The sequence below is a fragment of the Pteropus alecto genome, unplaced genomic scaffold, assembly GCF_000325575.1.
Source record: "Pteropus alecto unplaced genomic scaffold, ASM32557v1 scaffold88, whole genome shotgun sequence".
Classification (NCBI taxonomy): domain Eukaryota; kingdom Metazoa; phylum Chordata; class Mammalia; order Chiroptera; family Pteropodidae; genus Pteropus; species Pteropus alecto.
In genome coordinates this window covers 5,012,221-5,038,080 of record NW_006494611.1, presented here as the reverse complement: position 1 = coordinate 5,038,080, position 25,860 = coordinate 5,012,221, and the positions used below count along the sequence as shown (strand labels likewise).

The window sequence follows — 25,860 nt, the reverse complement described above, 5'->3', positions numbered from 1 at the left end:
TACTGGGACACAGAGATAGCCTCAACAAATATAAGAGGGTTGAAATCATACCAACCATATTCTCTGATCATAATGCTTTGAAACTAGAGATCAACTGCAAAAAGAAAGTGGAAAGAACCATGAAAACATAGAGATTAAACAACATGGTACTGAGGAATAACTGGGTCGAGAAGAAATAAAAAGAGAGATCAAGAGATACACAGAAACGAATGATCATGATAGTACAACATATCAGAACTTTTGGGACTTGGCAAAAGCAGTCATAAGCGGAAGGTGCATAGCATTACGGGCCTGTCTCCAAACACAAGAACAAGCTCAAATAAAAAAACCTAATGCTTCATCTTAAAAAACTAGAAATGGAAAAACAAATGAAACCTAAAGTCAGCAGAAGGAAAGAAATAATCAATATTAGAGCAGTAATAAATGAAATTGACAAAACAAAATTTGGGACTTGGCAAAAGCAGTCATAAGCGGAAGGTGCATATCATTACGGGCCTGTCTCCAAAAACAAGAACAAGCTCAAATAAAAAAACCTAATGCTTCATCTTAAAAAACTAGAAATGGAAAAACAAATGAAACCTAAAGTCAGCAGAAGGAAAGAAATAATCAATATTAGAGCAGTAATAAATGAAATTGAAACAAAACAAAACAAAACAAAAACAGAAAAAATAAATGCAACAAAGAGCTGGTTCTTTGAGAATAATAAAATGAACAAACATCTGGCTAGACTTCCTGAAGAAAAAAGAGAAAGGACACAAATAAACAAAATCAGGGATGAAAGAGGGGAAACTACGACAGACACTGAAGAAATACAAAGTATCATACAAGAATACTATGAAAAAGTATATAACATTTTTCAGTATATAACACTAATTTTATAATTTATATGGAAATGCAAAGGACTTAAGATACCTAAAATAATTTTGGAAAAAAATACAAATTTAAAGCTACAGTAATCATAACAGTGTGGAATTAGTATCCAGGTAAACAAATAGATCAATGGAACAGAGTAGTCCTGAAACAGATCTACACACATATGGTAAATTGATTTTTTGGTAAAGGTGAACAGATTATTTAGTGGTGAAAATATGTTCTTTGCAACAAATCATCCTAGAAAAACTGGATGTCCATATGCAAAAAATGAATTTTGAATCATACATTGTACCAATATAAAAATTAACTCAAAATGGATCATAAACCTAAATGTAAACCTAAAGTTATAAAACATTAAGAAGACAACTTAAAAGTTTTTTATAACTTTGGGTCATGCAAAAATATCTCAGCTATAATACCAAAACATGATCCAGAAAAGAATAAATTAATAAATTTGACTTCATCAAAATTTAAAATGTCTGCTCTTTATAAAACATTATTAAGAGAATGAAAAAAAGGACTGGGAGAAAATATTTATAGATCCCAAATGCTGATAAAAGATTTGTATCCAGAATATATAAAGAACTCTTAAAATTCAATTATATGATAATTTGTGCAAAATGGTGAAATTATATGAAAATATTCTTCACCAAAGAAAATAGACAAATGGTAAATAAGCATATGAAAATATGATGAATATTATTTGTCATTTTGGAATTGTAAATTAAAATAACACTACACACGTATTATAACTTCTAAAATTATTTATTCTACCAAATGTTGGCAAGGATGTGGAAGAAATAGAACTTTCACACACTGCTGATGAGAATGTAAAATAGTACAACCACTTTAGGAAATTTTATGGCAGCTCTTAAAAAGTTAATTATACATCTATCATATGACCCAGATCATACTTGACTGCTAGGTATTTACCTTAGAGAAATGAAAGGTTTGTATGTAAATGGTCATAGCAGCTCTATTTATGATAGCCCCAAACAATCCAAATGTTCATTAACAGAGATAATTGTTTTACAAATGATTGCATATTCATAAAATGGAATACTATATAAAATGGAATGCAATTAAAAGGAATACATTATTAATACATACAACAGCATGGGTGAATCTCAGAATAATTGCGCTGAGTAAAAAAAGCCAGACAAAAAAGAGCGTGTGATGATTTTATAATTATGTTTTCTTGGCTAATCTGTACTATATATCCAAGAATCTTTCTTTCTTGTATGTTTCTGGTTAGAGTGGGCTACCAGGGAGATCTTTTTGAAATTTTGAGGGGTTAGAGGAAAGCCACTTTGTAGCTGTCACACACTGTTGCTGATCTGCTAATTCCCTGTGTTGACATAAAGCAGCATCTGGCTCTGTACTTGCTCTACCTTCCTTTGACTCTTCAGTTTTTCTGACTTTGTTTACCTTTGGACAAAGAGCCCTGGCTTCTGTAAGATACCTTCATCACCAAGGTCAGAGGCAACAAGAATCAACAAGTGTTTCAGTCTGTCCTTATGGGGTTCATGCTCCTGGGGTTTTAGGTTATGCTTGTGGATGTCAGCTCACGTTTGTCAGTTCTAGCCTGCTTGTCATCTTTCCTTCTCAACTTCTTGCCCTGTGGACTTCAAGTGCTGTCATCAGACATAAAGACATAGCCTTAAAGAGACTGCTTAACCAGCCCCCACAATTGCATACGCCAATTCCCTTTAACAAGTTTCTTTAAAATGTGTGTGTGTGTGTGTGTTCCCCTCTTCACCCCCGCTGGTTTTGCTTTTTGGTTGAACTCTGACTGATATAGATACAGGGTCCAAAGAATATAATTCCATGTTATAAAATTCTAGAAGATGCAAACTAATCTATAATGTAAAAAATTGGAGTTGGGGAGGAGTAGGAAGGGATGGAAGGAAGGGATTATGAAGAATGAAGAAAAAACTTTAGGAGGTGATGGATGATTGTTATCTTGACTGTGGTGATGGTGTCATAAATGTATACATGAGTCAGACCTATCAAATTGTCACATTAAATATGTACACTTTGTCGTATGTCAATTCTACTTCAACAAAGCTGTTAATTTCTTTGAATGCAGGCAAGAGTTGGCACACTCCAGCATTAATTTTCTACTTTGAGATGTCTAAAAATAAAATTCTAGGAATCTTTTGAGCTGTGTTGTACCACTTTCACAGTGTAGAGGAAGTAATAGAAAATATAACATTTAATAATAGGAAGCTGATTTAATTTAGCCTTAAGAAAGACATAGCATATTTCAATCTAGGAAGAAATATAACAAAATGTGTTTTTCTTTTTGTTATCTGTAATTCTGTATCTTTGTACAGTAAACATGGTATAATTGTGTTACAGAAATAAAAGAAAAACATGGCAATTTTTCTGGATGTATTTCTCTTTTTCACTGAAAGTTCTTTTTATGTATTTAAAAAAAGAATTTTAAAGGATAAAATCGATACCATGAATGACTATTATCTGTGACATGAGAATTTATAAAGGGTCTACAAAGATATGAAACTGATGCTCTGTGACCACTAAAGCCCATAATCAAAGATTCAATTATTTAATTATTTTATTAAGCTTTCTATTATTTTATTATTTTATCCTCTGGAAGGCTGAGGTAATGAAACTTTTCCCAGAAAACAAGAGCATTTAGTTTAGACACAAAATGTGTTCATCAATGAAACATCCAGGGAGAAAATGTTCTCTACTGATTTCTTATTTTTAATATGAAATTTAGTTTTCTCAGTCACAGGTTCCACATAGTTAAAAAGTTTATCTTATCATTATACAACCCTCATACACTGAGTATCGTGTCTACAGAATACTGCATCTTCCTGTTTAGTTTAAAGAATTTTCATTGTTCATCTTCTGTGAACCAGGCTCTGTCATAGACATTGGGGATAAAGACAAATGAGACCCAAGCCCTGTCCCAAGGGAGCCTACCATTTGTGTGTGTGTGTGTGTGTGTGTGTGTGTGTGTGGAGAGAGAGAGAGAGAGAGAAACAACATACAACTTTACTATAATGCAATATATGTGTGTGTGGATAGCCATAGAATGGAAATGAAGAGGGGAGAGGAGTGGCACCGGTACGAACCTTGACAGAGGGGATGATGTGGGCTCACAGGCCTCCTAGAGAAAGTGTCGACCGATCTGAGTTAACTCAGCTTGGCAATCTTTGTGAAGAGTATTACAAACCTAGAAAGACTTATCTAGGTCTTTAGGAGCAATCTATATGACTACATAAAATAAATCTTTTTGCTTAATGAAAGTCCTCTTTCAAAATTACATTGGTCAGCAAATGTCAGGCCTTCACTGCCTTTTACTGCCTGGCTATAGTTACTCTTTTATTCAACAAATAATACCCACACACATAGATGATAATCTTAGGCTTTTGAGTTTTCAAGGATTCAGATCTGGGATTATGTGCGTTTTTAAGGAATTTGTCAAGAGAAATTTTAACTATGTGTGCTTTTTGCATTCTACCTTTTGAATCTTACAACTAGATAGGAATATGATTCTACTATGTAAGTTTCAAAAGGAAAATATTTTTACTCCTAGAATTTTACGCCTAAACAATTTGTCTTTCATGTGTGAAAACATAAAAATATTCTCAGATATGTAGGGACCCATGTGTCCTTGAAACAATTTTTTGAAGATGTACTACAACGGAATGAAAAATGGAGCAAACTAGAAGCATCAAGAATGAAGCTGTCACAATATAAAAGTATTGTTGCTGAGTAATTAATCAATTAAAATAGAAATGTACCTAAAAATACATTGTAACCCTGGTTATGAAACTGAATATTATTATCAAAATTATTCTCCAACAATGTTGTGAATCTAAAATCCTAATATTAATAAAAGTTAAGGATAGATAATAAAGAATAAAAATGTGTCACATTTCTTATTTTGTATATATAGAAATACAAGATACCATTTCATTTGATTCTGACAAGGAGTAAAATATGGATTAAAATGCTTTTGTAAAACTTTGAGGTAGAATGAAATATAAGATATACTACACCATATAGAATTATATAATACAAAGCTCTGAAAATGATAAAAGAAGATATCCAGATGACGAAAGGAGAAAACAAAAGAAATAGTAAGGAAATATAAAAACAGCATGAAAGGTAACAGTTAAAGATATTAATCGTGATGATACATTTAAATGAGTTAAATATACCTATTAAAAGGCTAATATTCTGAATAAGAAAACAAAATCTAATATGTTGTTTTTAAGAAACATATTTAAAATCAAATGAGACCCCCCCCAAAAAAACTCTATAACCAAAAGAATTACCATGAATATACCAGGTCTTTTTAACAAATGATACTGGGGCAACTGAACTTCCATATACAAAAGAATGAAAGTAGACTTCTCATGTATGTCACTTACCATACTGGCCATGGAGCCTTTTTATTGCCCTGCTGGGGCAGGGAAGCAAATTCACAGTCCTACTCAACTGCTAAGCACAGCCTCCAGCCCCACCCACCCAGAAAGCCTTGCTAGAGGAACCTGGGCAACCATGGAGTGCATCCTACAACCCTGCCCAGCTGTTAAGGGTAGCCTCTGGCCCCACACAACCAGGGAGTCTGAACAGTGACTCTGGGCAGCCTCGGAGCCCAGCCTATGGTACTGACCCCAGCCTACAGCCTTGCCCATTCCTGAACACACAGCCTGCAGCCCTGCTCAGGCAAGGTGTCCAGACAGTGACTCGGCCAAATCAAAAGCATAGCCTACAGCTCAACCTGACAAAGGAGCTCAGAAAACAACTTTGCCTGACCACAGAGTACAGCCCTTAGTCCTTTCCAACCAGAACTTTGCACAACCACGGAGCACAGCCAGTGGCCTGCCAGATTGCAAAGCTCAGCCTGTGCTACCATCCAACTTCAGGACACAGCCCATGGCCTGGCCTAATCACAGAGCACCTGAAGCTCTGTCCAACTGTGAAGCCATGTCCACAACCTGAACACAGAGTCCAGCCAGCAGAACCATCCAATTGGGGAGCACAGTCTGATGCCCCAACCAACCAAGAAATATTGTGAAGTCCAGCCCACAGTCCTGCCCAGTTGTGGAGTCCAACCAGTGACCCAATCTTGCCAGGAAACACAGCCAGAGATTTTGCCTAACCATAAGTGATTGCAGAGCCCAGCCAGTGGTTCCATCTGACCACCAAGCACAAAAAACAGCCCTGTCTGATCAGAGATCCTATCCAGTGGCCTCGCCAGTAGCATGGAGAGTACCTGGCCTCAGACCAGGGGAATTGCCTCACCCAATTAGATACCCTCAGAGCAAGTCCCACCTGCCCATGGATGCTACCAGCTGACCTGTCCAGTACCCCCAAGCTATGTTAACATGTGTAGGTCTCTCCCTGCTAAAGTTTACCTATAAAATCTGGAATAAGAGACCACTTACTCAAATGTACAAATACCAATGCAAGGAACCAAAGGTAAAGAAAATCAAATGAACATGACACCAACAAAGAAAATAAAACTCTAAAACTGACCCTAAAAAAAGATAGAGATCTATAAACTGCCTGACAAAGAATTTCCCAAAGAAAAGTTGAGAGAGATCATCACCACTAGATCTGCCTTTTAAGAAATGCTAAAGGATGTTCTTCAAGCTAAAATAAAAGAAGGCTAATTAACATTGCAAAAAACATATGAATGTATAAAAGTCAGTGGCAATGTCGATATATATTCAAGGTCAGATTCTTTAATATCGTAATGGGGGTACATAATTCTCTTACAATTCTAGTCTAAAAGTTCAATATATATATTAAAATCAACCATAACCATATAATTTGTTATTGGATAGATAATATAAAAAGATGTAAATTGTAACATCAATAACCTAAAATGTAATGGAGGGAGAAGTCGAAGTATAAATTTTCCCTATGCTATTAAAGATTATGACAAAGGAATCAAAGCATACCACCACAAAAAGTCATCAAACCACAAAGGAAGACAGCAAGAGGCAAGAAACAAAGGATCTGCAAAAGTAAGAAAACAAAATGGCAATAGTAAGTCCCTACCAACAATAATTACTTAAATGTAAATAGATTAACTTCTCCAATAACAGGATAAATGGATTAAAAAAAAAACAAAACACAAGACCCAATGATATACTGCCTGTAACATACTCATTTTAGCTTTAAGGACACACACAGACTGAGAGTAGAGGGATGGAAAAAGGTATTTCAAGAAAATGGCAACCAAAAGGAAGTGCAGGTAGGTATGAGCCTTTCCTCTCCCTAGTGCCTGGTGAGGTAAAGAGGAGTCAGGGCCCCACTCTTCCTCCTTTGCCCCCAGCATATACACCTTAAAAAAGTCAGCAGAGGCTAGAGTAGGGATCAGGGGGAAGGCAGCCCGAGGAGGTTGCAGAAACTCCCCTCCAGACCCAGACAGAGGGGTCCAAACCTCTGAGCTCACCTGCTGAAAGGACTTCACAGAGATTTAGAGCCACTGTGAATGTGGCAAGCACAAATCTGTTCCTCCAAAAATTGAAATCTATTTTTCTGTCACTTCTATTTTGAGCTCCTATTATACTGGGATCCAGGCAGAAACCCACTCTCAGTCAATATCTAAGTTCCGGGAAACTTGTAACACTAAGGCACCAGGTGCAGGAGTCCGGAGTACAGCCTTCTCTTATCAGGCTACTCAGCAGCACTACTCAGGTGTCCTTCATTCACGTTCTCATCAGGAAATGGCCTTTGCTCAGCTGCTTTTGTGCCTTTCCAGGCATGAGATTTCTTCAAGGCTGCCTAATGTCCCATCTGCCTGGACTTATGTCCCCATGAAGCCTCACCCTCCAAGGATTTACAGGTCCTTCCCAGAGCTTTGTCTAGGTAGCAGGGCACAGGACTCTCTCTCCAGGCACACAGATAGCCACACTCCTTTTAGTGTTCTTTCTAGCCCCAGGGGACTCTGTTGTAGGTGGGGAGTTACCAGCAGGAGAGGGAGAATATGTGTGCTTGCTAGGGCAGCTGTAACAAAGTACCACAAACAGCATAGCTTCAACAGCAGAAATTTATTTTCTCACAGTTCTAGAGGCTAGAAATCCGAGATCAAGGTGTCAGCAGGGCTGGTTCCTTCTGAAGACTGTGAATAGAATCTTCCGTACCTCTGTCCCCTAGCTTCTGGTGACTTGCTGTCAATCTCTGGTTTATAGAAGCATTTCCGATCTGATCCTGGCCTTTGTCTTCACTTGACATTCTCCCTGTATGTCTATCCCTCGATTTCTATAAGGACACCTGTCACATTGGATTAGGGGCTCACCCTACTCCAATATGACTTCATTCTAACCAGTTACCTCTGCAATAACCCTATTTTCAAATAAGTTCACATTCTGAAGTATTGGAAATTGGGACTTCAACATATGAATTTTAGGGAGACATATTCGAGCCATAATGGGAGCTAGGCAGTTCATGGGGGAAAGGAATTATTCTTTCTCCCTTTATTCCTGCTTCTCCTCAGGATTTTTATCCAAACATTTTGGCTATTCTCTTAGGACATTATTCCTTCAAGGGTTTTAGGCTTTTAGAAACCAAGGTAAGTAATTTCCTTTTATTTTGCTTTCTGTCCTATTGCATCCCTTCCCCCGAAGTATTGTATGAACAACAGCTTAGTCATTTGAATCCAAGCGAAAATTAAAAGGAAGAAATATCAATAAATCAGTCACTATCTCATAGATGCTATCCTGCCACATAAGTGAGCATTCCTTTTCCTGGAGTATTGAAGAGGAGCTAGTTGAGGATTCAGAATTCAAGATTCCAGTGGTGTCTTCTCTGGAAATGAGAACTGACAATCAGCAGTCATTCCCTCATCAAGTAAAAAGAGAGAACAAGCTTTTTTTAAAAAAACACATTTATTTTAAATTTTTACATCATCTTTGGGTAATTCAGAAGTAGCTCAGGCATATTTCCAAAGTTTCTGAGTTTGATGTCTCAATTTCAAGCCATAGCTTATTTAATTGGTGAAATGATTAGAGGACCTCGTGAAAAAGGATGATGAGATGACTACTGAGGGAAACAGAACACCTTAGAGACAGGGGCTTTCCTACAACACTCAGTCATAATTTTTTTAATTATCCATAACGAATATTAAATACCTCACCACACCAACAATAATATCCTTTGTTGGCATTTGACCAGACTTCCCACATAAAAATCACAGAAATAAAAGTCCTATAGACCTCAAAATCACACTTAAATTAATTTGATTCCTTATATTAATAAGTACTAAATGCTCAAATCTACCCAGTGTGTTCTCAGTGTATAGACTAACATCTATCTCCTGCTGATGAAATGCCACCTTCCTCTGTACTCAGAGTTCATGATTCAATGATTGTAATGAGTGTGTCAAATCAGAAGGAGAAGGAAGCCAGGAACTCATGGGCTCTGAGAGGCAGAAAAGACACAGCAGTTAGTGGCCCAAGTGCTTCTTTGCCCATTCCCAAGCAGAATCAAGCCTGGGCTCCAGGCAGGGAGGAAGAAAGGCACATTCTACATCCTCCACTGCCTCGGATGGCTTCCTGGGTATTCCAAGCAGGGTAGTTGTCTCCCAAAGGGACAGTTGATTCTCTAAAGACAGGGCCTCATTTTTTGCCTCCCTCAAAGCAAGGTGTTGCCCAGGTGTGGGTACAAAGCCGGTCCTTAGTAAAGGAGAAAAGGAAACCACCATATACTGAGCCCTGCAGATGCTAGGGATGGAGCCAGGGCAGGTGTGTCATGTCACCATCACGACAGCCCTATAAGGCAGGCTCATCACCCCCATTTCACAGATGTGTAGGAGTCCTGGCTCTACAGCACTACTTAGTGACCTTGAGCAAGTCCTTTACCTTCTCCACAGCAGGCGCAGGACATATCCAGGGTGATTCTCTACCAGGGGGAGGGGATGAGCAAACCATCTGGAAAGCATGTTTACAGACCACAGTGGGAGAGCCTCTGCCTGGAGACTCTGCCCTTACTCCCCTGCTGGAGGGGTGCAGGTCAGGGCCATCTGGTCTACCTTGTGAGACTCTGTTATGATCCCTAAGGTTTTGACCTCTGAGGGCAACTAAGTTCTAGGGAACCACATCCCCACTCCCTGAGAGACCTTTCACAGAAGACCCATGAAAGTCAAAGAAATCAGGTTAGGATACTTTTAAAGGAGAAAACGCTTAGAAGTAATTTAGGAGAGGAAAGACTACTTTAAACGGAAAAAACAAGATGACAGTTAGGAGGAGGTTTGGGGTTGGGCATTAAACAGGAAGAGGCAGATACAGCTAGTAAGATAGGGTCAGGGCAGGCCAGGCCAGGCCCGGCCGAGCCTGAGGAAACCTGGTTTTTGGCATTGTACCTGCCATGGGGTTACACATGCTGCCTCAGACATGGGTGGGGGGTTCCTCAAAAAATAATTTAAGCCTGTAAGTTCAGGCAGACCCTAGAGAATAAAATGGGTAATAAAAGCAGAAAAGAAAATACAACTCAAATGACTCTGAAAATCTGCTTGGCATGTTTTTCCTCTTCTTCTAAAATCCATTCTATGGCCCCCAACTCTGTGAAGTCCTCTATAACTCACAGGCACAGGAAGTGTATGCCCCTCCCCACCAGGGTATGCAGACCTCACAGCAAGCCCACCTCCCCACAGGCCCTCAGTGTGCTGAGGTCACTGAATCCTGCCTGTTTGTCACTCCCACTGAACTATGTGAGCAACTTGAAGATGGAGACTATACATTTCTACTCCCCTGTCTCCATATGGAGAGGGGTGTGAGTTCATCAAGACCCTTTGTGCATAAAAAACATCCAGACAAGGCTAAGGACTAGCTAAATCATCCAGTGATAGAAACACTGCCCCTCCTGGGGGCAAGGACCTTAGGAGCAACTTTGTTCTGGAGAAATCAAGTCTGTTTCTTGGACTCCATATGACTTACCTGCCCTCCAGAGCCACCCTTTAACAAGCACAATCATAATTTAGGAGAATTTCTTTAAAACATGAAATCAATGTCTAAGTGTAGAATTCAAGCAATATAAGAGCACTGGTTTGCCAGAAAAACAGCCCAGCTTTGGCAGCCCTGGTAGGAAAGGTGGATCTTGTATCTACCCACGTGGAAGGAGAGGAGGACTCTGTCTGCCTCAGACACAGGTGCTAGGCATGGCAGGAGGCTTTGGGTTCATATATCTCTACAGCTACAGGGCAAGGGCAAGCTGGGCCTGGTTCCTCACCCTCAGGCTCCTGAAGCTCTAGGGTTCTGGCTGACAGAAGGCCTAGAGCATACTAGCAGACCAGAAGTGTTCAGGAACATGGTCATCCCATTCCAGGCCAACAGACAGGCTGTAAAATGCCTGATGGAGAAGGGTGAGGGCACCTGGCCGGGGAGCCCATACTCAGCAGTGAATCCTCCGGAAGCCAGGCAATGTGGCTTTTCCAAGCAGGTAAATGTCCTCATCTGTGCCCTGGTTGAGGTGCTTTACCAGATTCTTCTCAAAGAGGAGCGGGTGGTAGGCGCCCATCGTGCAGGCGCTGTCAAAGAATTTCTGGTAGTAGTAGCACATATCAGTCTTGCGCTTGGATGGGAGGAATTCATAAATATCCACTTGGTCACACAGCGTCATCATGATGATGATGCCTGAAGAGGGAAGCAGAGGTGAGTTCTGCCCAACAACCTACCCCATACCCTGGAACTCTGCTCAGTGAGTCTACAGCTCATGACCCCAAATTTTGGGAGATAATATGGATTTCTAGTTATCACTGTGATTCACAGTCTGAGTCCTTCTGGTAAGCCAATCCAGCAAGCTGTGCCATGAGGGCCACTGAGCCCTATGCACCGTGACAGCCCCAGCACGTAGGCCAGGACCTGGTGCATAGTGGGTTCTACCTAAACACTAGTAGACTGAAAGGCCCTATCCATCAATTGATGAATTTATCAATGTGAATAAGCAATATGAAGAGAGAGGACAAGGCAACTGAGGAGACAGTACCATCACATGTCCACAGTACTTTCTAGCACTTTTATATCCCAGAGAAACTTCTTAGATGCTGCTATTTGAAGGAAGGTGTTTATTACGGTGCTTGCAGGAAATAGTGTGTTGAGAGAGACTGTTCTTTCTTCAGCTGGGAAGAAGGCTAGTTGGACGAGCATGCCATGGTATATACTGACCACGGGCTCTGCTCACTAAGGCAGGAGATTGGAGCTGAGGGCCTGCGGCCAGGTTGGTGGCACAGACATTGAGATGAAAACCTAACAAGAGACAGGAGACTGCTGCTACCACCTGCGCTTGTCCCCACCTGGCTCAGTCATCTTATGCAGGACACATCCTTCTCTGGGCCTCAAGTTCTTCACTTCTCCCAAAGGGGTGATCTACCTACTCCTCCTACCACACAGGCTATTGTTAGAATGAAATAAGGTTATGGCATTAAGACCCCTCTTGGCAACAATAAATATAGGGAATCTTTATGAGGGAGCAGTTCCCACTAACAGAAAAACTATAAACTGCTAGCAGTATCGTTGTTCCAAAAGAATCAGATCTGCGAAAAGCCTTACCTCTATTTCTGGCTTGCCTTGGTCCAATGAGGACGGGGGGAAGACACCTCTGCAACTAATGGATGTAGGCATAGCAGAAGTGTTTCTAGAAATTATGGGAGGGAGCACTTCCTATGAGAGGGGGCTCAAGTAAACCTCCTAGAGCACTGGTGTGGGGCCTGGCAGACGCTATGACCATGAGGGATGGGCAAGAGAGGAAGACTGGTGGTGGAGGGAATGGCATAGGCAAAGACAGGGCAGTAGGGTGATGGAAAAGTGTGTTCTCCAAGGTGCTTCCACACTATTCCTGCTCAGAAGGAAGCAGCCTCAAATGCACCCAACCAAAAGTTAAAGAAAGAGGTATAACAGTGTGATACTATAAGAGCCCCTATCTCTTGCTATAAGGAGTGCCTCTGATACTAAACACTTATTAGTTCATTTACTTGGGGAGTATTTATCACCAGGCTATCCTGTGACAGACACAAAAGATGAATCAAACACAGTCCCCACACTGAGGGAGTTTGCAGTCTAGTAGGGAGGGCGGGCAGGCAAATTACACATAGGTGAGTGGCCGGGGCCATCGATGGGAAAGTGGTCCACTGCAGGGGAGCCAGAGGAGGGAGCGTCCCTCCTGGTGCACATATGGTGCCTAGGACCTCGTGGGCATTGCCCATGGTTCGGCCAAACTCAAAGTGAATGGGAAGGAGAGCAGATGTTCCATGAGGGCCGAGGGAGGTGAAGAAAGTCCAAAAAGAAAGTCTGCAGCCAACATTCAGGGCCCTCTGGTACTCTGACCGTAGCCTACTCCACATCAGCTCCCGCAGCTCCATTTATGACCCCAGCCCAGTCAAACTCCACCCCTCATTCTTCTAGGGCCATGATTAGGGTGTTCATTCGGGTGGATGATTTTTTGAAATTTTGAATAAAGTACTATCAAGTCTTCCTTTTTCCTCAGATTCCAATATGGTTCTGCATGACATTATGACTGATCCTGTCCTTATTTAAAATTTTGATATTTCATTCATCGTAAAATTTTATATTAATTGTGATGTTTTAAAAGATATTGTATTAAGATATTATTTCTCTTGCTACCGAATTCTTGGAAACTCCTTCAATTGTTACCTGAGACAAGTGCCTCACTCGCCTCATCACAGTCCCAGCCCTATTCCTCCGGTTTTCCAGCCTCCTCTCTTGTCTGTGCTTCCCTTGACTCCATCTCCACCTGCCAAATCTGCCCCTCTCACAGGCCTAATCCAAAGCTACTCCTCCAGGAAGCTCTTGGATGGTCCACCTAGACAGAGTTCTCTCTCGTGTGGCACCAAGGTGGTCCCTCTCTACTGGTACAAATTCAATGTTACCTCAGACATCTGATTGAACTCTCTCAATGAACACCCTAAAGGAGAAGAGTTCTATCTTATTAACTTTTGTATCTTAGCTAGAACTTGGCACAGTGCACAAACACAGCAAAAGCCTAGTGATTGTTTAGTGAATGAATGAACAAACAAATGAATGAATGAGACCCCAGAAGAAAGCTAATCTTTTCTGGAAACAAACACAGGAGGTCTTTCCCCAGACATGGACTCACCGAGCATCCCAGAGGATGGGGGATTTGGCTGAATCTCCTCTGGGGAGATTTCTTGAATGATGTCCCACAGCTCCCAAGGCATCTGGGGCTTGAGGATGTAAAAGAGCTGATCAGGATGTAGCTTACGATAGCTCCTGTAGCTATCAAAGAATTTGTAGTCAGGATTCTCGTACCACTGAAAAAGAAGGAAATGGTTTCAGGGAGAGAAATATGCCAGTGCCACTGCTGCCCCCAAGGCAGTCATCCTCATCCAAGAACCTTGAGGGGAAGGTAGAGAAGGACCAAGGCAGAATTCTGAGGCACGGCCCCTTCCTCAGAGCAGATTCCATACCTCTCCTCCACATCACAGCTCTCACTTGGTAGCAGAGGGGACCTAGTATGTAACCTGTGCTCACAGGGAATTTTGAGCTTGGTGACCCTGAAATAGTTTCAGACTGTAAGAGCACAGAATCTTGGAATTATAACAGTGCTGAAAGGGGCCCTTAGCACTATCTAACCCCGCCTCTCATTTTTATTTTTAAAGGGGCAACAATTGGGACACAGCTTGCCACATCTGTGGGTTCAGAGCCTTTGTCCTGACCTGGGAAAATTTCAGTTCTAAGAGAGATCAGTGTGAAACTATGGAAACTGAGATAGTGGGGATGCAAGGGATCAGCAGGGTCTGTCAGCTATTACTGTGGCCAACTAAGAATTCAATGTCCCAAGAACAGTGCTCTCTATCCTTCCTAAAGCTATTCTCCTGTGGCCACTGCAGCCCACATCAGGTAGAGGCTAACTGGCATGCATGGGAAACAGTGAAAGGACCATTCCAGAGAGGCTGAGAGACCGGTGGGTCTGAGACTCCTGTCTCCTTCTCTGAATGAGATGTTGTTACATATCTGGTCCTGTGCTTAGTAAATTAAGTCCTGGGACAGATGACTTCCCCTCTCTACATTCCAGTTTCCTCATTTGTAAAATGCGAGAGACCATACTTATATATACTTCCTTACCTTGTTATGAGAGTTAAATGAGAAGAATTCTGGAAACTGAAAGTATGGGACAAATGCAGTAACATTATTTTTTTTTATCAGGAATAATTGTATTAAGTGAACACAATCTACCCCGGATGGTGAGAAGTCCAGCCATTATCACCCCTGATATATACCATAATTAGAAGGCCAATACATGGTAATGCAGAATAGGGCATGGAGAACACTGGTATAGAACAGGAATACTTCTGAACTGCTGGTCCATATGAAGTAGGGTGCCCTAAAACTGAAATAGCCAGTCCTCAGGGATGGCCTAGGTCAGCCATGACTTAAAAAACTCAGAAACTCATAGTACCTCTCAATCCCTATTTCCCACGGACAGCTACTTACCTTTGGGATATCTGAATGGTAAACAGATGGGTCCCATACAATTAGAATTCCTTCATTGTACAAACTGTCTTGGAGGAAGCGCTCTTCTGTGGTGATTAGCTGCAGGAAGAAATGGATGAATTGTCACTTGGACATTTACATGTAAAGATTTGGCTTGTAGTAATAACTGACACATCACAATTATCACCTGAGGCCTTAGAGCACCATGAGGCTTGTAAGTTTTGATGCAGCACTTAACTTCGGTGAGAAGAAGGCAAAGATGCCATTGAAATTGTGTGGACCTGAAAGGGCCTTTTGACATAGTTGATCAGCCATAAAGTAAAAAGGGTTCCACTCAGACTTTGAGATTAGTGGGGCGAGCATACAATGAATGTGGCTCAGGTATACTCTATAGTCATACCTCATGTGGGAACTAAAGGAGTGGGGTTTAAAGTCAGAATCTCACATAACTTAAACAATCTTTGGAAGTCCCTCAATCTCCTATAAGGTCCAGTATGTAGTATTTACATTTGGCTTTGCAGCGAATTTATCCAGTGACTGTGAGCAAATCAGGTAATCTCCCTAGTCCTTCATACTCATCAAATGGGGTACAGAAGTGAATGAGAAAGGCAGAAAAGAGGTCCCAAAGGCCGGGTCCCTCTTAAGAAAGCCAAAACTGATATACGAGATTAGCTGTCAGACATTTACACACCATGATGGAAACATAGTACCTCTCATAAGTCCAACACAGCCAGTGGTTTCTGCAGCACTGGAAAAGATGGCTATGTCTGTGGTTGAGCACCAAAGGAAGTATTGGTTTGTGTGTAGGAGCTATGGTATATGCAAAACGTGCATCTTTAATCATGAGAATCTCTCCATGGTGGTGAAATGCTCACAGGAGACCTGCTGGGGACCGGTGACAACTCCTCTCCATCTCCATATTCCTGGGCTCTTAGACTGGCCTGTGGTAGTTAAACCCATTTGGGTAAAATGTGACTGTGATAAGACCCCATAAGACAACCTTGCTGGATCAATTTCGCAGAATGTATTAACATCCTTAAAAAGTATGTATACTCTTTGACTCAGCAATTTCACTTTTTTTGGCATTTATCCTAAGAGAATCCAAATTCAAGGGGAAAATTATGCACAGAAATTTTAATCAACTTACTTATCAAAATAAGAAACGTGGTAGCTGTGGGTGAAAGATACTAGAGTTTGATACTGAAAGACCTGAGTTCAATTCTTGGTTTTGCAGCTAATTTATCTGGTGACTGTGAGCAAATCGGGTAATCTCCCGAGGCCTTCATACTCACCAAATGGGATACAGAAGTGAATGAGAAAGACAGAAAAGGGGCTCCGAAGGCTTACGATGAACAAAGCCAGGTCCCTCTTAAGAAAGCCGAAACTGATATATGAGATTAGCCATCACACATTCACCTTAAAAAGCAGGTGGGTGATGTTTCCCAGGTGGAAACTGAGAAGAACAAATTACAAATCACATCAAGAACTGACTGAAAATGAAACCAAGAATTAAAACAGTAATTCCTCCCCACCTCGATTACTCACCATCGAGAAGGTGGAGACCTAATCAATGTCACTGTGGTAGCTGAAGAATATCTGTAGGAGGTGGATGGTCTATGTATATCCCAAGAAACAGCAATTTGCCATGAGCCTCTAGGGTCATTTGGCTACCTCATCTCCATACCTACTTCCAGATGTAGGAAGGCCCTGGAAGCCAGGAGAATATAATCTCATTTCCTCAGTATATCTTTGAGACAAGAAATATTGGTAGTGGGCCCGCCTTGACCAGGGTTTGTTAGATTGTACTAGGTGCAGTCACATGGTGCCAGGGTTAGTATGGCCATAAGGTGAGTGAGTGTTAAAGGACAAACAAGAATAGGCCAAGCCAGGAGAATGTGACGGCGAGAGGGTAGCTGTCCCAGACAGAAGAAACAATGTGCTCAAATCTCCAGACGTGAGAGTATGTGGCAGAGATAGCTAGGTGTCGCCCAATAGCCGTTCTCTCTTCCTTGGTAATAACAACCTCTGATGTTTACCTCTCAACACCTGGCTATCTAAAATAAAGACTACCTGAAAGAGAAATTTCCCAGCCTCTCTTAGAACTAAGTATGGTCATATGACAAGTCTGGCCAATGGTGTGTAAGCAGGAAGTGTCCTTGAAGCCAGGGTCATGCTCTTCCTTATTCCTTCCTCTTTTCTACTGATTTAAAGTGGATGTGATGGCTGGAGCTTGAGCAGTCATGTTGGACCATGAAGTAGAAGTCACATCGTAGAATGACAAATGCAGAAGGTAGTAGAAGCCTAGGTGCCCAAAACTCTGGAACACCATACAGCTCTGGAATGTCTACCTCTGGACTTCTGGGGGCTTTTTTCACATGAGAGAGAAATACATTTTTATCTTAACCTAGTGTTAAGGGGTAGGCAGAGCATTCCTGTCGTTTGCATCCAAACCTAATTCTAGTTAGTACGGTGAGTAGCTTGTGTGGGAATTGCAGGTTATCTAGTTGTGGCTCAGATACAAAGGGAGAGCTAGAGAAGATCAGAGAAATGTAAGCAGGAGCCACGCCAGGGAACTTACGGTTTCTTCAACGGATTTTGGGACCATGAAGGTTTTTAAGCAAGAAGGATCTGAACAGACTAGTGTTCTGGACTAGAGTTTTTAGAGAAAAGGAAACCAGATAGATGGTGCTATTGTAGCCTAAATAAGAAATAATTGAAGCATAAAGAAAAAGAGTTATAACTGTCAGTTGTAGACTTGCAAAATAATTGGATGTTAAAAGTGAAGGAAAAAGGGGTGAAGGGTGACTCCTGTACCTCGGGCTATTTCCTAAAGTGAGAACATAGAAAGAAGAGCGACTGGTATGTGCCTGTGTGGGCGGAGTGGAAATTTGAAGTTCAAAGATGAGACAAATAGCCTAGACTTCCACAGCTGAGAGGCCATAGGAATTAGGAATGGAACCCATGTCTTCCAACTTTAAGTTCTATCCTCTTTCCATGGGGACACTATAACTCACAGCACAGACATTAAATGCTGTAGTCCAAAGTCGGAGCAGGCATCCTGGCAGATGGGGCTTTTAAAGATTGAGCTGATGACAGTGAGGCCCAGGGGACAGTGGGCCTCCCTCCCATTATTCTATACATGTCTTCCAAGACAGAATTCTACAGCTTCACTCCCTACCCCCATCCCACTCCATCCGCTCAAAACCAGATGGCATATTGAGCTATGCTTTTCTATGCAGAGTACTGATGCCAGGTGATTTACATATACTCATGAGAATTAGAGATAACTGGGATTTTTATAAATGTCTCCTCCTGCCAGAGCCCTTCTCCAGAAACTTTCTTAGTACTCCAATCAGGAAGCCAGTGGCAATATCTTCTGGCACCCTGAGACTTTCCCAGGATTTGTGGCTTTACTGTCCTCAAAAATCCCAAGAGAGATACCCAAAGTTTTCACCTTTATGACAAAGGATAAGAGCAATGATAACAACAGATGCCATTTAATGATGCTTATTCCAAACCAGGTACTTTCATATACTATCTCAGTTCATCTTTACTACAGCCCTAGGAGGCAATTATTAATATGCCCAATTTTATAAATAAGGAAACAGACTCAGAGATGCTAAGTAACTTGCCCAAGCCATATAGCTAGTATGCTGAGGAGTCTGAACTGAAGCCCTTTTGCATGGCTCCAGAGTCCACACTTCTAATCCACACACCGCACTGCCTCACACAAGGAGGGTCGAATAGGACACCAGTGCCTCTTCCAAGGAAATGGCAAAGAAAGCACTTGATGAAGGGTATGGAAGTGTCATGAGAATTTTGCTTTTTGTCTGAGTTGTAGTATGTCACAACTGGAACATCCTCGAGAGACTACATCCAAATCCATCATTTTCAGATGAGTAAACCGAGGTCCAAAGAGAAGAGACTGTCTGAGGCTTCAAGGTGAGTTGGAGGCACAGCCAGGAGGTCAGCTTCTACACAGTTCTTTCTGTTCCCACAGGGCTGCATTCACGAGCCACGAGATATCTAATCAAGCCAGAGCACTCTCAGGATCTGGGCTACCTTTAGTTCTCACCATACACAATGGGCAAATGTCATTCACTTGAGCTACTTGAGCCAAATGAAGAAGTAATTCATGAAACTGAGAAGAGGGAAATATAAATGCTAGTTTTACCCCTGAAAAGAGAAACAGAAAGTGGCAAGGGCTGGGACCAAGAAAGGGGAGAAGCCTTAAAGCACCCCTCAACCTTAAATGAACATGACTCTGGCGGCCCTTTATGTGAGATTCAAAGAGTTTCTCAAAAAAAAAAAAAAAGCCTCAAAACTACTCAGGGAATTGGGAGACTGTTTGTGTCTAACTTACTCTGCAGTCTTAGGTGGGTCACTTCCTCTCTCTAGGCCTCAGGTGCCTTATTTATAGGACATTACCTTCCTATAGGCCCTGCCCAGGTGCCCAGCTGTGTGTGCCCAGACAACATCTCAGTCTGTTATTTTTCCAACTGCAGCAGAAGGGACTTGGGAGAGAACAAAGCTCCTCTCAAATGTACCTGTACTAACCTACATGCAGTCTGACCTGAGTTCAGGGATCCCACGGGATCTCATGGTGAGGAGAGTAAGTCATTGCCAGAGCAACAGATCCCCAAAGAACACCTGCCAGGAAAAGACTACACCAGGGACATGGAGTGTTGCTGTTTTAGCAACCTGTTTAAAGTAACCTTTCCAGTCATAAATGCTCACTGCAAAAAGTTCGAAAAGACAAGAAAAGAATGCATACACACACATATATATAAAAGAAAATACTAACCATCCGTAATTGCATTCTTCAGATATTACCACTGTGAATATGTTGGTATTTTTTTCCTGTTATGGGCTGAATTGGGCCCCCTCCCCCCGATGCATATGTTGAAGTCCCAACCCCCAATGTGGCTATACTGGAGGTACAGAATTCGGGGAGTGAACTGAGGTGGAATGAGGCGATAAGGATGGAGCCCAAAACTGATAAGACTAATGTCCTTAAAGGAAGAGACTTGCTCTCTCTCTCTACATGCACACAGAGAAAAGGCCATGTGGAGAAACAGAGAGAAGGCAACCATCCATAAACCAGGAAGAGATCTCAACCTTGATGGCAGCTTGATCTTGTACTTCTGGCCCTCAGAACTGTGAGAAAACAACTATCTATGGTTTAAGCCACTCCCTTTGTGGTATATTGTTATAGAAGGCCTAGGAAACTAATACACCCTCCCTCCGTGTGTGTGTGTATGTGTGCGTGTGTGTATACACGTATCAGTATATCTCAACTATAGTGTCTAGACTTAGTAGTTTTGTAAAACTCACACAACAATCCAGGTCAACGTCTTCCCATTTATTCCTCATAATATTTCCAAGCCCCAAATAGGGCATGAAAAGGAAGCTCCAAGAGGTTACGTAACTGGCCAAGATTACACGGCTAGGAAGGGATGGAGTTGTGATGCAAATCAAGGTCCGTCTGATATTTTCCCACTGTAGTAGGCAACATTCAAGTTAGTGCTATAGGAAGACAGACAAGGGGGTGGTAAGGGTCTTGAATAGATATTAAAAATTATATGGAGGCTCTGGGCCTTAAGGGAAGGCCTGGCCTTTATAAACTGAACCTAGACAGGAGATACTCTGAGAGAAGGGAACCACGAATTGGAACCCCCACAAACTCCAAATTAGAGGGGCCTAGCATCACAGGACGTCATCGACAAAACTATAAAGCATTAGAAGAAGTAAATGTTGGAAAGCACATAATGTCCAAGTAAAGAGATTGACAGAATAAGCTGTGAAACTTATTTACAGTGAAGAGAAACTGAAGGCAGAACTGATCCAGGTAACTTAGATACATATTATTTGACTATATAACCTCAGTCTTGAACAGGGTGTGGATGAGAACTACAAACATCCTGAACTCTAGTAGGTTTGTTTTATGTGCAGATATGCAAAGCCATTTGCAAACTATTATAGATGTATTATAGATTTGAGCAATTAAATGAATGTGCTGAGGATGCTAGAAGCAGGCTTCTCACTGTGAAAGAAGGGAGAATACAAACATAGAAGGGGAAAGGCAAGAAGTACTTTTTTGTGGATACACTGAATTTGGAGGTATCAATTTGAATCTGTCACTTCTGAAATAGGCATATTTGCATGTATATGCACGTGTCTATGTAGATGTGCATTTATATATGTAAATGAATGGATACATATATATATATGTATTGTTCATATATAGGTGTACATATGTATGTGTATACACGTGCATATATTTCCTAGCTCTACCTGCTAAAAGGGCAAAAAAGCAGATACCTCAGTAGGCATGAACACTCCTACTGCCCAGACTTGGTTTTTGTACTGTTTTTACTTAAAGAAACCAGAGCTCCTTGGTTTCTTTGACAAATTACTAGTATGGGGAAATAAAACCTCCCCGGATCTTTCAACGCTCCTATAAAATGCCCTAGATTCCTGAGACTCTTTATACATTGTGAGAATAAAATCTGTAGCTATTTGTTTATTGTCCTGCTCTTATCCAAAATATAATAAAACTTCTTATCTCCCCAAGAAGCCAAATGGTTATTGCCCAGACTATGTCCAGGTAAATATAGAAATATTGCAAGAGGCCTGGAAAACTGGAGCAGGAAGAAAGAGGCGGGGAGCTTAGAGACATCTCTAGGTGAGTTTATTTGTATATCAAAGGGCTGGAGTAAGAAGGGGACTCTTTTCAAGAGGGGAAGAGGATAGCTACCTCTTGCTTTTAATAAGTGGGCGGGGGGGATCACTTATATTCTGTGCCTTGCATATAAAATATCTTGCTACTCATGTAGGATAATTAACTTGGCTCTCATTGCATTGCCCTACAAATAAGGACTTGGGAGGCAGTAATGCAAAGAGGGAGTAATGCATTTACTTACTATAAGGTATTTAAATAAGAAATCTGTCTCTGATCCAAAACACTCTGTGTGTACATTCAGGATAGAATTAGCAAAGATGAACTATTAAACACCCAACAGATAGGTACAAAATGACCTGGAACATCATCTTGCTATGCCAGAAAGTACAGGAGTGCTAAAAAAGAAAAAATGATGAGGGAATGCCCGTCACAGGGAAACGAGCCAGCTTGAAGGAACTCCCACTGGCCGAATCTGGGACAATTTGAACACCAGAGTAATTCAGAACAGGAATGAATTATAAACTAATGAAAAAAGAGGAATCTATGAGTTTTTACCAATAATAAATAGAGGAAAACAGGAAAGAAGGAAGGGAAGGAGGGATAGAAGGAAGGAGGAAATAAATGGAGGAGAAGGGAAAGCTTTGTCTACAGTAGAATTCTGAGTGCCAATTAGATTGATGTGGAGAAGGGAAAGCTGAATGTTAATGTCTTTAAAGGGCAAAGAAAGGCTATGGAAATATTCTAGATTGAAGGAGACTAAAGAGACGTAACAACTAAATACAATACCTGATCCTGAACCACATCTTGTACTAAGAAAAATATATGCCATAAAAGACATTATTACGTCAATTAACAAAGTGGAATGCAGACAGATTAGATAAGAGTATGACGCCAATATATGTGTAAAAAGTTTATAACTGTACTTTGGCTGCATGAGACAACAATCTTAGGAAATACATACTAAGGTACTATTTTAGTCAGTTTGAGCTACTATAAGGAAATACCACAGACTGGACAGCTTACACAACAGACTTTTATTTCTTACGGTTCTGGAGGCTGGGAAATCCCACACTGAGGTACACCCTGCTTTTTTTGTGTGTGGTAAGAACATGAATTGTGACATCTACCTTCTTAAAAAAATTTTAAGTGTACAACACAGTATTGTTAACTACAGGCACAAAGTTGTACAGCAGATCTCTAGAACTTATCCATCTTGCACAACTGAAACTTTATACCCATTGAACAACTCTCCATCTCTGCTTTGCTCCAGCCCCTGGAAATCACCATTCAACAATGTGTTGCTATAGAATATTACTTAGCCTCAAAAAAGAAGGAAATTCTACCATATACAATAACATGGATGACCCTGAAGGACATTATGCTAAGTGAAATAAACCAGACATAGAAGGACAAATACTTCGTGATTCGACTTATATGAGGTATCTAAAATGGTCAAATTCATAGAAAAAGGATATATTCTGCTTTTGCACTGTACCTTTACTGCCTTAGTGGGGAAGTGGAAGTAAGAGGGGGTCTTTTCTCTTCAACTAAACTGAAGCCCTTGAGGGGAGGAGACCATTGCATTCTCCTGCTCTTCCTACATACAAGGCAGCTTATTTGCTTGACTGAATGGGATCTGGGCAGCTGTCTGCACACCCAATGGATGGGCCACACGAGGAAATGACTGAGAGAAGCTCTGGCATGTTAAAAACCACATATGACCCAGAGCTTTGAAATAAGCTGAGTCCAATATCAAGTCACAGCTTATTCTCTGGTTCTGAAAAATATCAGCAACCTAGATTGTGTCTGCTGGCCAAAATAAAAAAGTCCTAGAACTCATGATATTCATTGTGTCTAAATTTTAGCTCCCAAATCATGATGCTAAAATACTACATCAAGGGCATTCCATCAAAATAACCCCACTCACCCTAGCAGTATTTAGATCTGCTGTTGATGAAAAATATCCCACCCACCACCACCTATTCAGACACCCACCTGTCAGCATCTTAAGAAGGAAAATTGGAGCTTAGGGGATTTATAGTGCTGCTGAAAAACAAAGCTAGACCCAAATTCCATGGCTATTATGTACTTTCTGTACTACCCAGAGCAACTCACATAAACTCGATTCTTTATTATCAAATTTATTGGGCTAACATTGTTTAATAACTTTACATAATTTCAGGTATACAACTTTACAATAGAACATCTCTGCAAAGAGTTTGGTAAATACAGGGTACCAGAGATAGACTATAGATTTGGGTGATGAGCACACAGACTCTTTGAGCCTCAGTGTCTTTATATAAGATAATGGTTGATAATCACACCTCACAGGGTTGTCATAAAGATCAAATGAAATAAGACATGCATGGCCCTTAGACAGTAGAAGTATTTAATAAGTAGCAACAGCTATTATCTCAGGATAAGCCCCATTAAGTGATCTGAGAATGTCTTGGTTAAAATTTAGTCAGCATACACTATAACCATGCACAGAACATAGGTTTTCTTTCCACAAACTGTACAAGAGCTTCTAAGGAGGCCACTGGGCCTTCTTACCCCATTATCTCCTCCCTCAGGCTCGCTGGGCACATCAGGGGCTCAACAGAGTCTCAAGAAACCTTCCTACACTTAAAGTCAGAATCGAGTTTATTTAAAGATGCACATTTAGCTATATATAGCTAAATATATATAGCTATATATAGCTTTCCTGTTGAATCTCATAACAACAGCTGGCACATACATGCCTGAATAGATCTGCTGAAACTTCACAGTATGACACCGTTCTCTATAAAAAGCTATCTTCTTTCAATAAGAAAATCACCCTTTTGTTTCCTGTGAATTTGTCACAGCCTAGATTCACAAAAGCCTGTCCTGTGCCATGTGAGCAGGGGTGGGGAGCGGAACAAACTCGGGCCCAGCAACCCTCAGAAGACAGCTGCTGTCAGGAAGAGCTCTCCATTTAAGAAGAGAATAAGCTGCTTGAAGGCAGAATTTACCAAAGCAACGGCTAGTCCTTCAGCAACTTCTGGGTACCAGCTGCTCTGTGTATGCAATGGTGGGGACTCGGTTTGCTCATTCACAGAAACAGACACAAAATAGCTGGGATAACCAACCAGGACAAAAGATAGACAGGATAGACGGTCAGCTTCCTAGGATATCAAGATGAGAAACGGCAATGATAGAAAGTTATCGGTCACAGTTCAGTATCTCAAGAAGCACTATCACGGAGCTGCCGATGACAAGGGTGTTAAAGGAACAGCCCAGAGGTGTAGTGCTACTTATGGAAGGAGAGGAAAGAGGGTCAGTGTGCCTGAGGAAGACCAGGAAAGACTTTACTGAGCATGGATGGTGTACCCTGAGAAAATGGCCACCCTTCTCTCAGCCGTGGAGGAGATCACACAGCGATGTGGAAGTGTAGCGAAAAACTGCATTTTCAGTGAAAAACTAAGCATTGTCTGCAGCATTCCCTTTCTCCTATCAGATTCTGATTCTATGTATGGAACCTACTTTACAACTCTTTGAAAATTGTAGCCAAGTACATACACGCTTACTCAATCTTGCCCAATAGTGTCAATTGACTTCCCTCCTCCTCCTGCCCACCTCATAGAAAAAAACAGTTTCATTCCTTTATTCAGAATTTGTACTGTTTTGACTTTTCCTCTGAACCAGTGTTAACATCTGCCTGGTTCTCTCCTATGAATAAAATAGAGTTCTTAACATGTGTCCATGTTTATATCTATGCAAGAGTCATGATATTATTTTTTTCCTAAAAATTACCCTTTAACAGAAGTCTTAGCTCCTTTCTGCTGGGAACTATGCAAGTAGCCCCAAGCCAGCTGACCATTCCTG

General features: G+C 41.2%; 1 protein-coding gene across 4 annotated transcripts in view; it reads right to left on the bottom strand.

The window, feature by feature from the left end:
* Nucleotides 1-8,734: 8,734 nt before the first annotated feature.
* ST6GAL1 (ST6 beta-galactoside alpha-2,6-sialyltransferase 1) overlaps nucleotides 8,735-25,860 on the bottom strand; it is a 108,122-nt gene continuing 90,996 nt past the window's right edge. For all 4 annotated transcript variants that reach the window (XM_015599986.2, XM_006925824.3, XM_006925823.3 and 1 more), the window contains 3 exons: nucleotides 15,333-15,431; nucleotides 13,975-14,149; nucleotides 8,735-11,495 (listed from right to left, as the gene is read on the bottom strand). In XM_015599986.2, the coding sequence (XP_015455472.1) occupies nucleotides 11,254-11,495; nucleotides 13,975-14,149; nucleotides 15,333-15,431 (516 nt within the window). In that variant the 3' untranslated portion in view covers nucleotides 8,735-11,253. The remainder of the gene's footprint in view (nucleotides 11,496-13,974; nucleotides 14,150-15,332; nucleotides 15,432-25,860) is intronic.